At 56.3% G+C, this 12,128-nt stretch overlaps 3 protein-coding genes across 3 annotated transcripts; 2 read left to right on the top strand and 1 right to left on the bottom strand.

The window, feature by feature from the left end:
- Positions 1 to 400: 400 nt before the first annotated feature.
- J4E78_007435 (uncharacterized protein) lies at positions 401 to 2,503 on the top strand (the record flags this gene model as incomplete). The annotated part of the gene is made up of 1 exon (XM_049368041.1): positions 401 to 2,503. The coding sequence occupies one exon, from the start codon at positions 401 to 403 to the stop codon at positions 2,501 to 2,503; it is 2,103 nt and encodes a 700-aa protein (XP_049220362.1).
- A 1,605-nt stretch (positions 2,504 to 4,108) lies between these two features.
- On the top strand, positions 4,109 to 5,530 carry J4E78_007434 (uncharacterized protein; the record flags this gene model as incomplete). The annotated part of the gene is made up of 1 exon (XM_049368040.1): positions 4,109 to 5,530. The coding sequence occupies one exon, from the start codon at positions 4,109 to 4,111 to the stop codon at positions 5,528 to 5,530; it is 1,422 nt and encodes a 473-aa protein (XP_049220361.1).
- Positions 5,531 to 6,547: 1,017 nt separating this feature from the next.
- On the bottom strand, positions 6,548 to 9,165 carry J4E78_007433 (uncharacterized protein; the record flags this gene model as incomplete). The annotated part of the gene is made up of 3 exons (XM_049368039.1): positions 6,548 to 6,901; positions 6,955 to 7,376; positions 7,422 to 9,165. The coding sequence occupies 3 exons, from the start codon at positions 9,163 to 9,165 to the stop codon at positions 6,548 to 6,550; spliced, it is 2,520 nt and encodes an 839-aa protein (XP_049220360.1).
- Between the last annotated feature and the right edge of the window lie 2,963 nt (positions 9,166 to 12,128).

The following is a 12,128-nucleotide window of genomic DNA, read 5'->3' as shown; positions in this document are numbered from 1 at the left end:
AGAGGTGAGAGTCCCTACTTGACTGCGGTGCGACTCTGGTAAAGGAGACTTTTGGTGTGATTGTTGCACCGAACCGGACATGGGTGAAGGGTGATCGACCCCGATCCTTTCCAAGAATAGCACCCAGCACGTTACGGCAGGAGCGACCCAGACCTAACGGTTCTTGGCGCTGTCACCCAGAACTCGCGACTGAACATCATTTTGCGACAACACTCCCGCCTCGCCCACGGTCCTTCCACGACAAATCACGTGGCGCGCATGTCTGCCTGATTCACTCCCGTATATTGCGACACCACTGCGACATCGAACCCACGACCAGACTCATCGCGCGCACCGAACAGCTGCCGGCTGCCAATATCACCTTCGTATTCGAATATTTCCCCATACGAACACCTCCACCATGGACGAAGGTGGCAAGCGCAAACACAGCTTTCGCCAGCAGCCTAACAAGCGGGCAAAGGCTGAGGATGGCTCCGCGCTCAAGTCTGGCTTTGGTGCCAAGATGCTGGCAAAGATGGGATACAAGGGCGAGGGTGGTCTGGGAAAAGAAGGCGCTGGTATCTCAGAGCCTATCCAGGTGGTGAACCGAGGCACCAAGGGCGGTATTGGTAGCGTCGCAGAAAAGAGCGAACAGCAACGGCGCGAGGAGCGGCGCAAGGCCGAAGAAAATGGCGAGAAGTATGTCGACACGTCAGAAGAGGAGCGCCAGGAGAAGAAAAAGAGGAAGGCCAAGGCTCGGGGCGAGACACGATCCTCAGCGCCACGACCGAAGAAGACCGTTTTCGAACTCGAACAAGCTGGCATGCATGTGCCGCTTGCGCTACAATCCATCATCGACGCGACAACCGGCGCATCGACCCCTACTTCAGGCGTGTCGCTCCGCGGTCCTGACATTGTCCCATTCGAGAACTCCCTACAAGCGCGCGTACGGAGAGATTTAAACAGCTTCTCGGAGGCATTCGAACAGCTGCAAGTAGAGTCGCAAGCCATCCCTCCGCAGGAATACGCGTTGCAGAAGGAATTGGAAGCGCTCGAAAAGCAGATGGACGAGCTGGAGGACCTACAAGCACGGATAGAGTCACTGCGTACAGGTACCTTCGAGGTTGTCTGCGAAGGCCTCAAGAGCCTGCGCGCGGCTTACCCGTCCAAGCCACTACACCGTGAATCTATTGCCGTTATACATCCTCACTTCTCAAAAGCGGTCGCTTCGTGGGAGCCGCTCGAGGGTGCGTTGGAAGGCGTGGCCGCAGCTTTCTCCGAAATGGCGAACATCATACAACCTCGAAGTAGGAGGGTTGCATCCCAGGCCTACACCCACCCCTCTGAAGCACTGGTTAGTCGCACCGCAATCGACGAAGAAGACACGATAAAACGCGGCACTACGTCGTCATATGAGTCCATGATGCTCAAACACTGGCTGCCAAAAGTAAGCTCAGCGATCACGCAGTGGGACGTCAAGAACCCCCAACCCATGGTCCACCTGCTAGAAGTTTGGAAGCCAGTCCTCCCACCTTTCATCGCGAAAAGAGTGCTGGAACAGGTGACTACAAAACTCTCCACTTCTGTCCACGAGTGGAACCCGCGAAAGTTCAAGAAGAGCCCACACACATGGGTCGTCGAGTGGCTGCCTTTCCTTAGACCAGCTGACTTGGACCCCAAGGGATCAGGCCTGGTCGCCGAGATCAAGCGCAAGATCCGACATGCGCTGCAATCTATCGATCTCTCCAAAGGTCCGCTACCAGGTATGGAACAATGGAAAAAGGTATTTGGAAAGGCAGAGTTTGATCATCTACTCACTTCCCATCTGGTACCCCGCTTGTCCGCCTTCCTACGAGACAGCTTTGAGATCAACCCCGCTGAACAAGACCTCGCGCCACTCGAGGCTGTGTTCGCCTGGAAGGGACTGATATCGAATGAGGTTATTGGAGAGCTTCTGAAAGCACAGTTCTTTCCCAAGTTCCTCGAGATTATCCACCAATGGCTCACGAGCCCGGAGGTGGTCTTTGAGGAAGTCCAGACGTGGCTTACGTGGTGGAGGACTGAGATCTTGCAGGACGACATCAACAATCTGCCTTCAGTCGCCTCGTCATGGAACGAGGCATACTCACTCATCAACACGGCATTGGATCTTGGAGATGCGAGACTGACAGACTTGCCCGCGCCCCAGGTGGAAAGCACGGGAGCTTCACCAGAGGTGTCTCAGTTCTCCAAATCCGTCAACCAACAAGCATCTCGGCCTACACCACAAGTAGACGAGCCAACTTTCAAGGACATTGTAGAAGAGTTCTGCGCCGAAGAGAATCTCCTTCTCCTTCCTCTCCGCGAAGCCCACGACCAGACCGGTCTACCGCTTTTCCGTGTCACAGCAAGCGCGACGGGACGCGGAGGCGCAGTGGCGTATCTCAAAGGCGACATCCTGTGGGTGCAAAACAAGAAAGACAAGAGTCTCTGGGAGCCTACCGGTCTGGACGCAAAGCTCATAGCCAAGGCAGAGGGCAAGTGATGCCTCCCGCTTCAAACTGCGTATTTCACACCACCTCGGTGCTCGGTTCTGGCAGGCACAGGGTAAGCTCCCATAGCCTCTCCTGGGCAGATATGTTTGCTAGCATTCGCTAATCCGGCATCGGTACGATGCTTCCTTAGGTAGTGATAGTGATGACGACTCGCAGTCAGTCCAGGCTATAATGAAGCCACATTATCTCTCCACCAGCGTCTGTTCGTAAGCACAGTAAGGCAAACCAAAGTGCCGAAAGTGTTGCATGAATCGTGAACGAAAGAGGAGTACGGCCAATGCGAACGGCTGTCACAGCATCGGGGGGTGATGCGGGCGTTTTAATCGGTCCTTGCTGCAAGCCTAGTCTGTGACTTTCGTTGCATCGCCCATCACGGGCATTAAGCCACGAGGCCGCGTAGAATTGTTCACTTCAGGTGACGAGTCGGACTGCGAAGGAGATGTCTGATCCTGGGATGTCGCCAATATAGTGGCTCCGTGATGGCGAGTGATTACTAGTGTGATGGGGTGACTGTGCGCTGATTCGCATATGTAGGTATAGTCGGGCGCTTAAAATAGATTTTCGTGGCCAATGGGAATAGCGGATTGAGTGCGCATTTTCTGGCGTGCAGGGGCTGCCTTTCATGCATGCTCACCGTCGTAGGTGGGTGGGGAGGCGGGCGGGGGGAGGATCTTGGAGGTCACAGCTGGTCTCATACTCTGCTGCATTGAATGTACTCCAGTATTGAGTAGATTCTTGCGCATAGCACTTCAGTAGAGAGCTTGTTCTCCCATCGTTTGTAGCCAATAGGAAGCTTCAAGACATAAGTGGGGACATGGCATTAGAATAGCCCTGGGTAGTTCTCCATCGCCAATGGGAAACGCAGAACGGGTGCGCATTTCTTGGTCTTGCAGGGGACGCCTTTCATGCATGCGGACCGTCTCCCGTTGACTGTGCCCCGAGCTGGCAGGCGATCGCGCATGTCCGGGAGGTTGGTGTTGGTAGTCTCGAGTATTGTGCGCTCGAGCGTTGCGGCCCGGGTAAACATGTTTCTCGAGGTTTTCTTCACCACAACGACGACAACTCACTGCACAACAGTTGCGCGTATCACCGCATAGACTCGATACTTATAGCTCAAGCCTCGAATGTCGAGATTTATCATCGGCACATCCCATCTCGCCCTAGCTTGAACGAAGCGACCCCGCCTCAGCGGCTGAGAGACAGCATCCACTGGACGCCCCAATGTAGCTCAAGAACTAGGCCGGCCAATCAGACCGCGCATGCACCTTCCCAAGCCATCACACCCAGTCGCTCTTTCCTTGCATCCGACCACTTGCAGACCGCCGATCAAAGTACTTACCCGCTGCCCATCCCTCTTCATATCACCATGTCGCCTGCTGTTACACTCTGCATTTCACCCGGTTCCTCTCAGTCGGGATAGCGGGCACTCATTCATGTGCAATTGCGGCCCTAGATCGACATTGCACCCCGGACGACCTTGACGAAGCAGCAAGCAAGCTCGAAAGTTAGACCGCCCACATCTGATTGTCACATTTATTCCTCTTTTCTCTGTTATATATTTCCAGTCCCCCCTCGACCTGAGGGCGCGGCTTACGATGCTCGTCGGAGCGCTTCCTCCGGCACTCATCTCACTGCTTCTTGTTGCATCGCGTGTTTCTGCTGCGCCTTACGACTTTCTCGATAACTATCGCGACCCCACGCCGGCGGCTGACGAGGGGCCTCCTGCTTCATACCAGGCTGTCCGAGACAAGAACGTGCTGCCGTACGAGATTTGCGGTGTTGTTGGCGGCTACGTCTTTACAGTACTTATCTGGGGGGTTCTTCTCCTCACTGTTGGTAGAAAGATGAGACGAAAGGCTCTTGACCCGCCCAAGCAATTGGAGCTGGAACTCCAGGATAAACCGACTCTACCGGCTCTTCGAACAGCTGGACTCACATCGCCACCGCTATCCGCGCGGTCGTTTTTCGGGAAGTTCAAGAGGAACAGGAATGACTCTGCTGTTAGCAACCCACAGAGTCCTGTTGTTCAGTCACCAAGCTCTTTCGACCAGAAGGTTCTTGATGCCCACCGGGGTCAGGATCAAGCAGACATGGAGCGTCTCTACGCCGCCGTCATGGACTTCGACGAGCGCAAGCACTCCTCCAAAGTCAGTGTAGAAGAAACAGAGCCCATCCCCCGACCCACCGAGCGACGACGCCCCTCAAACATCAGCATCGCGCGCCCAGAATCCCACAGCGAAACCCCAATCTCACCCGTAAAAGCCATCTACCCACCAAACTACAGCGTCCAGCAACCCGCTGCACCCACCCAAAGCACCCACCTCCGCGCCGACGCCCACCCACCCCCAAGCCCCCGCAGCATCCTCTCCAAGCGCTCCCAAAACTCCAACACCAACTCCACCGGCAGCAAAAACGCGCGCTTCAACCTCAAGAACCTGCGTATCTCGGGCCCAATCGCAAAGTACCCAGGCGCAGACTCCGACGACGAAGCACGAACGCCGCTGTCCCCGCGCTTCTACGCAAACCCCGGTGTCCCTCCCTCGCCACCGACACAGACGAGCTCGCCAACGTCGCCGGAACAATACACAGAAGAAGCACTAGATAGCGTACAACCCCTTCCCCGACCCGCACCGCAACGCCTCGGTCTTGGTCCACCACCAACATCAACATCCCAGCCCTCACCCCGCCAACACCCCCCCAAACCCCTCAACACCCAACCCGCATCCCTCCCCCTGCGCTCCTTCGCCTCCCCCCTCGCAAGCCCCGGCATCCAAACCACAGTCCTAGACCGCCGCGTCGAGGCCCTCGCTCTCGGCACCCCCAAAACAGGTGTGCCCTTTACGCCGTACAGCCCGTACATGCCGTTTACACCCATCACCCCCGTGACCCCGCATTTGACGACGAGGAAAGAGCGCAAGATGGAGAAGAAAGAGGGGAGGAAGTATGGGAGTAGACGGCCGAGGGTGGAGGAGGAGCTGGTGCAGAGTCCGAAGGAGATTTTTGGGGATGGGTGGTAGGGTGATGTGGATGTGAGGGAAGGATGGGATGGGGAGAGAGGGATGGGATGGAAGGGTTGCATTTGCATCTGTTTTAGCGATTTTCTCTTTTTTTTTTTACTGTCACTGATAACACGCCGCCGGTTGGCTGGTTGATGATGAAGTGCGAGGGCATGCATAGTTCTTTTCTGCGTTTATATTTATGACGTGTATTTTATCTGGAGGAAGGAGGGTTAGCATCGAAACGTATATATTGAGACGAATACTTTCACAACCAGCATATTGTACTTGCGAATTCACGCATCACCTTCACAGCAAAACAACATAGACAGGTGTGCAAAGACAACTGGTCAAGGACCAGCAAACTCATGCATTAAAAAGCCACTTTGTATAACCCTTTCCACGCCAAACGAAATGGCTCAATCTAATTGCTCCTCCTCGTCCTCTCCACTCTCACACCCTTTCTTCTCTTTCCTCCGTTCCCCTTTTCTCTCTCCTCTTCCTTCAAACAATCAATAAATACACACGCACACGAATAGTTGCGACGCCGACAAACAACTATGCCCAATCTAACGCGTCCGTCTCCCAAGTTCAAAGAACGAACCCTATACACTGAAGAAAAAGAAGAAGAGTTGTGAAAAGAACCATCGGGGTGTATAGCGGATAAAATGCCACCCACTTGGCTACTTCTGTAAGGTACAAGAGGCCCAAGCCTCGGCCCCTAAATGCCAATTGTTCTGAGCCAACGGATATCGCTTGTGATAGATCTTCTGTGGGATGTCCGTACCTATAAGTTTGAGTGACAAAGGGAATTTGGATGGTTGGTAATCTGGACTGGTATGGTAGTTTGACACAAAGGAAAGCAAGACACCTGGAACGCCGTACGCTGATAGATGAGCAGCACTTCGGTCGCAGATAATAGCAGTCGAGCGGGATAATAGTACGACAAGTGATATCGCGGGTATTGGCATTTCTCGAGAGCAGTACCCATAGTAAACCGTACCGATACGTTACTAATGTGACACTTTTACTTCTCTCTCAAAAGTTTGCCAAACCGTTCTTGGAATGACGTTTGCTAAAGCGCTTCCTGCCCTTGATCGAGTCAGTCTCGGTGTTATCTTTGCGGAGGTGGCCGCCGCCGCCATGCCGCGAGGCGGGTATGTTGACGCCCTCGAGGGCGGAGTCTCCTCCCAACGTACTGGTCGGGGTGGTGTGGTTTGAAACGAGCTCGTTCAAACCTACGTCGGCTGAGTACGAGTTGGTCATGGTTTGGGCGAACGCGTAGTCGCGTGCTTGTTCGATGCTGTCGAGCCATTCTTGGCTCGAGTACTTGCTGCCGTCGGGGTCGCTCGTCGTACTCTTGGGGTCTTCGAAGACGTATTGCTTCTCTTTCTGGGAGGGGTGTTAGTGGGTGTTGGGTTGGGATGGGAGTGGGGGTGACGTACTGTTTCTACGAGCCAAGCAGTGAGGCCTTTGGAGTCTTGGAATGATCTCCATGCGCAGCCTGCGGAGAGCAGCGATACTTCTTCCTTCAGCTTCTTGTCATTCGTGCCTGCTGCGCACATCAGTACGCGTGCATTCGACGTTATCATGACGAGCCGTTGGCGCTTCTTGACCGTGTTGCCGCCGAAGAAGCGCGAGAACTTCTTGGGTTGCTCCACAGGCTCTTCCTTTCCGCCTACAACATGACCCGCCGGGTGCTGCGTCACAAACATGTTTCCCAGCTTCAATATCCGCTCGTCTCGCTTGGTGAGGACCGGTGACCAGTCGATGTCTAGTTGGGAGGGAGGGGGTAGTTCGGTAATGAGGCGCGGCTTCGGTCGTGCCTGGGTTTGGGTGGATGCCGCTACTGATGGCGTTGATGGGCCTGGACGTGTTATTGGCGTTTCCTGAGGCGTAGAAGGGTTCCTACCATTCAGCTTGATGGGCTCTTGTGCCGGCGGACTGTAGGCCTTCAACCGTGGAGCCTTCTGTTTCCACAAGCCTTTGCCCCATTGTATTCCTTCAAAGAAGGGGTGGTTCTTGATGTGCTCCATTGGTAACCGCGTCAACGGATCCAGCACCAACAGTCGCTCCACCAAGTCCTTTGCCAGCGGAGGGAAGCCATCTGGAAATGTGTATTCTAGACCAACAATCTTCTGGAAGGTCATGTACTCGTTCGCGGCCTTGAACGGTGGTCGGCCGGCGAGTAATTGGTAGATGATGCATCCGAAAGCCCACAGGTCGCTGGCTTTGCATGCATTCTTGTCTGTGAGGAGTTCGGGTGAAACGTATTCGGCTGTTCCGACAAAGGATTGGGCGCGGTCCATCTGCACGCTTTCCAGCGGATCGCCGGTTGTCGAGCTAACGCCGTTGTGTTTCTGCTCGAGTATCTTTGCTGTTCCAAAATCAGTAATCTTGACGTGCATCGCATCGTCGAGCAGGACGTTCTCCGGTTTCAAGTCGCGATGTATGACGCCCTTGTTGTGCATGTAATCGATGGAGTCCAGTATTTGCGCACCGTAGAACCGCGTGCACTCGACGTCGAATGTGCCCATCTTCTTGAGAAAGCCCAGCAGCTCTCCGCCCGCAGCCAGATCCAGCACAAAGTATAGCGATCGCTCGTCCTGGAAGGTGTAGTAGAGTCGGACTATGCCGGGATGCTCCGTCAGTCGGTTGAGGGTGTCTTTTTCGATGTTCACGTATTTGACTTTCTTCTCCTTGATGATGTGGCGCTTGTCGAGCACCTTGATCGCGTACTCGCGCAATGTCTGGCGGTCCGTGGCGGCCAGTACTGTGCTGTAGGAGCCTTCGCCCAGTGTCCTGCCAAAATTGAAGTCCTTGACGCCCTTCTTCACGACACGCGTTATCGGCCGTCCGTTCTGGTCGAGGTCCTGGCGGGTGCTTACAGCCGCGCCTTTCTCCTTCCACTCCTCGCTGCTCGATAGCGGCCCGCCTTCCACGCTGTAGGGTGAGCTCGATAATTGTGAGACGCCGGCATCCATGGGTATTCGCCGCGAGCTTCTCCGGGGCGGCATGGGGCCGTTCATGGCGGACATCTGGGCTGACTGGCGGTACGGATCTCTCCTGCTGGCCTCTCTGACGGGCATGGCGCCGGGCGCAACCCGCGAGCTCGCCGTCCGCCGGATATCGCCAGCCATTGCGTCGTCGTTGTAGCGGTAGGTGCCCGGGGCGGTGGTGGACGAGGTGGAGAGGTTGGGGTGCTGGTACATGCTGGTGGAGACGGGGCGCTCTCGCATGGGCTGCGACGTCGGGGCGGCGCTGCGCTGCTGCTGGAGCAGTGGGCCGGCGGCGTACGGGGGATACGCAGGCTGCTGGTGCTGGGCCTGGTGCTGCAGGGGCATCGACTGGCGGTGGGAGAGGCGCGGCGAGTGCGAGTGCGTCGACGACGTCTCGGCCAGGGGCGAGGGGAAGGCGGCCGGGGAGCCCGAGGGCGAGCTCTGGTAGGCATTGGCGGCGGGCTGGAGCGAGGCGTTCGCGGGCTCCTCTTCTATGTACGAGTGGGCGTACGTGGGGTCCTGGGGCGGGTGTTGGGCGACGGCATGGTCGTGGTCGGGCGCGTCTTGGTGCTGCGTGGGCGGCGGCGAGTCGTCCTCGTCCGGGTTGGCGATGCGCAGTCCGCCGAGCGTCTGCGACAGACTCAGGTCGCCATTCATCGTGGCGGCCACGGGGCAGCGCCTTGTCTGGCAACGGCGGTAAACGAGAAGAGCGAGTGAGGTCGCAGCAGTAGCTCAGGCACCACCCGCGGCGCGTCAAAGTAGCCTCTTTTAGCGTGCGGAATACGAGCGTGCAGCGGAGGCATGGCAGGGGCCCAGCGGCCAGGGCAGTGGGCAGATAACGACGAAGGCCTCGCGGTGAGGATGCGATACAGGGCGCCCGTCGTGATGCTCCGCTGCCACCGTTGGTGATGCCATGCTCGGCGACTCGCTGACGAACGCCGACCCACCGACACGGACACTCGAGTCGGCGATACACTACACTACACCACCACCACGACACCATCACGATAGACGCGCCTTCTGGAGGAATATTGAATACGCGTAGTAACGCACGCAATCGTACCTCACTCTAGTACCTCATGCACCACATGACGTTCACCTCGTGGCTCACCTGGGCACTTACATCACCAGTATCAAGTCTGGTAGCGATGCATCTTCACGGCAGTCAACGCGTAAGGTGCGTTGACGTCCATCATGTTGGACGGGAAGGCGCTGCTATGCGCGCCGTCACCACCACTGCTACTGCAACGGCGCTTCCTAGATAACAGCAAGAGTTAGAATCGGAAACAACCATGGCTCCAGGTAGGTAGGCTTCTTTGTATACTCGCCGGTACAGGCATCTCATCTGCACACCCGTCTTTTGGACCCATATCCCTTCAGCTTCACCCCCGTCGTTCGCTTCTCAGTTGGTAAACATGTTACGTCTCAGACCGTCAGAACTTACCTTGACGCCCGACGATGTCGAGGAGACCTTTCGTCGCATAGCCATCAGGCAAACCTCCAGAGCGACCACAAACCTGACTTCTCGCCCTACAGGACAACCAGGACGACCTATACTCAGACGCGGCGCTCAGAGGTCAACCCGGGATGCCATCACTGCCCTGGGGTCCATTCCCATACTGCAGCCCCAACAAGCAACATTCTCTTCTGTGGAAGAGGAGGAGGAGACAGAGCATACCTCCAGTCAGGAAGCAACGCTGTCAACCGATCGTGACGATACCGAGGGGACTACTTCGTCCAGTCACGAGAGAGAGACCGAGCCACCGCAGTATCCAGCGTCGCCAACATGGTCACTGCCCTCTCCGGTCTCCCCACCTCGCCGCACAATGCATCTTCCATTTCGATTCGGACGAAGCCGTCGAGCTTCCACTACTCAATCTCCGCCAGATGCAGTTGTGGCAGTATCTCGTACGCCAACAAGAGCACCAGTCGGACATGCCAGAATGGGCTCAACTGGCACAAGCAGCATAGGTGATACCAGCAACAACTCCACGTTATCTCCATCTGGTGGGTCTACCGAAAGCACTTCTGGATTGCGAGGCGGCGGAGATCGGATGCGCGACATGGCCCAAGATACGCCTCACGCTCCGTCACCCCTACATCAGATGCAGAGACTAAGTTCGCCCGCATACCAACAGCCATCCGGGGACCCTACCAAGTCGCCGGTCAGCCCGCGCCTACACAATCCTACACTCTATCTCGAGGGCTACGTCCATGATACTCCGAATAGTACCACGTATCATTTCCGGGAAAGCGATAAGTATCGTTTTTGGAGTATTGCACCGCACAGTGAACCACGGCGAGGTAGCGATCGTCAGCCTTCCGCCGCGCGAAGCTCCTCTACAGGGGCCGCCATGGGATCCCGTGTTGCAAGTCAAGCTCAAAGCCCCCCGGACCAATTCTTTGAAGACGTCTTCCGTACATTGCCAGCGGTCGAGCCTCCAACTAGACCATTTGCTAGGTCTTCCACCGCAACTCATGGGGAAGACTACCATTCTACTGCATCGGATATTTTCCATACTTCCGGTGGCTCGCTCCAGCCAGAACAAGCAGGCCCAAGGTCAAGGCACTTTAGTAGCGACGCTTCAGCTGCCAGTGCGCAATTCTCTTATTACGGCTCACTTGCCTCTAGTACGAGGTTCCCCAGCAGCGAGGCATCGTTGGGACGTGACTTATCTCGCGTTCAGCTCGATGGAGCGGCCGTCTCGAACGAAAGCCAATGCCACTACTCACCTGATAACCCCTTCGCTGCCCAACTGCGTGCAATTTCAGGTAGCTCGGCTTATTCCTCGTCAAGCCGGGCTGGCTCTGGTCCCCACGGGCTCTCGCCGCTCCCTTCAATGCCTTATAATCGCACCGAAGCTGGTCACCCGGTGCCCCGCAGCTACACAGGTGGCTATATTGACGCCACTACAGCGGTGGTACAAGATCTCGAGTCGCCTCTTGATCCCTATGCGCAGCACTATCAGCAACAGCTACGAGCCCAAGCTGCTCGAGAGGAGGCACTCCAACAGCATGCTTTTCGCCAGCAGGCTATGCTCAATCAGCGCTTTCCTCCCCAGTCCCGTGCAGAAACTTTCCAAACCCGTCGTTCGAGCCATGGGCAGGGTAGCCAGCCACGTCCCCCACCTCAAATTCCAAATGGCGTCAGGATGCCCTTCCCCCATCAGCCTCAGCAACAATCACTGCGACCTCTGCAGCACCCGTCCGAACGTACTGCCACGATGCAGAGCTCGCAATTTGGTGGCAGAGGTGGAAGAGGTGATCACCGGTCCGGTGAAAACGACCCCGTCTCGCCATCATCAAGTCGGGATCTGATTGCGCATCATGGCAGAGTGCAGGCGCAGAGGGCTGCATTTGAGCGTTTGCATAACCCGCGGTCAACGCAGGTCGAGACTGCTATCAACACATCTCGACGTAGCTTGCCGCAGACGACCATCCCTTACGATAGATCCAATCAGCCCCGCGACTATGTGCAACCTCCGTTTACAGCCATGGGGATGTCTCACCGTAACGAGGAGCGTTCGAGCACTCCTAGTATCCCGAGGCATGCAGCGCAGGGAATGCATGATCGTCAGGCAGTTCCAAACGGAACCCGCCAATTCTTCGGCGAACTTCCT

The sequence above is a fragment of the Alternaria triticimaculans genome (assembly GCF_023758025.1).
Source record: "Alternaria triticimaculans strain BMP 0046 chromosome Unknown scaffold_11, whole genome shotgun sequence".
Classification (NCBI taxonomy): Eukaryota; Fungi; Ascomycota; class Dothideomycetes; order Pleosporales; family Pleosporaceae; genus Alternaria; species Alternaria triticimaculans.
The sequence above is the reverse complement of the archived record's forward strand: the minus strand, read 5'-3'. Positions and strand labels throughout refer to the sequence as shown.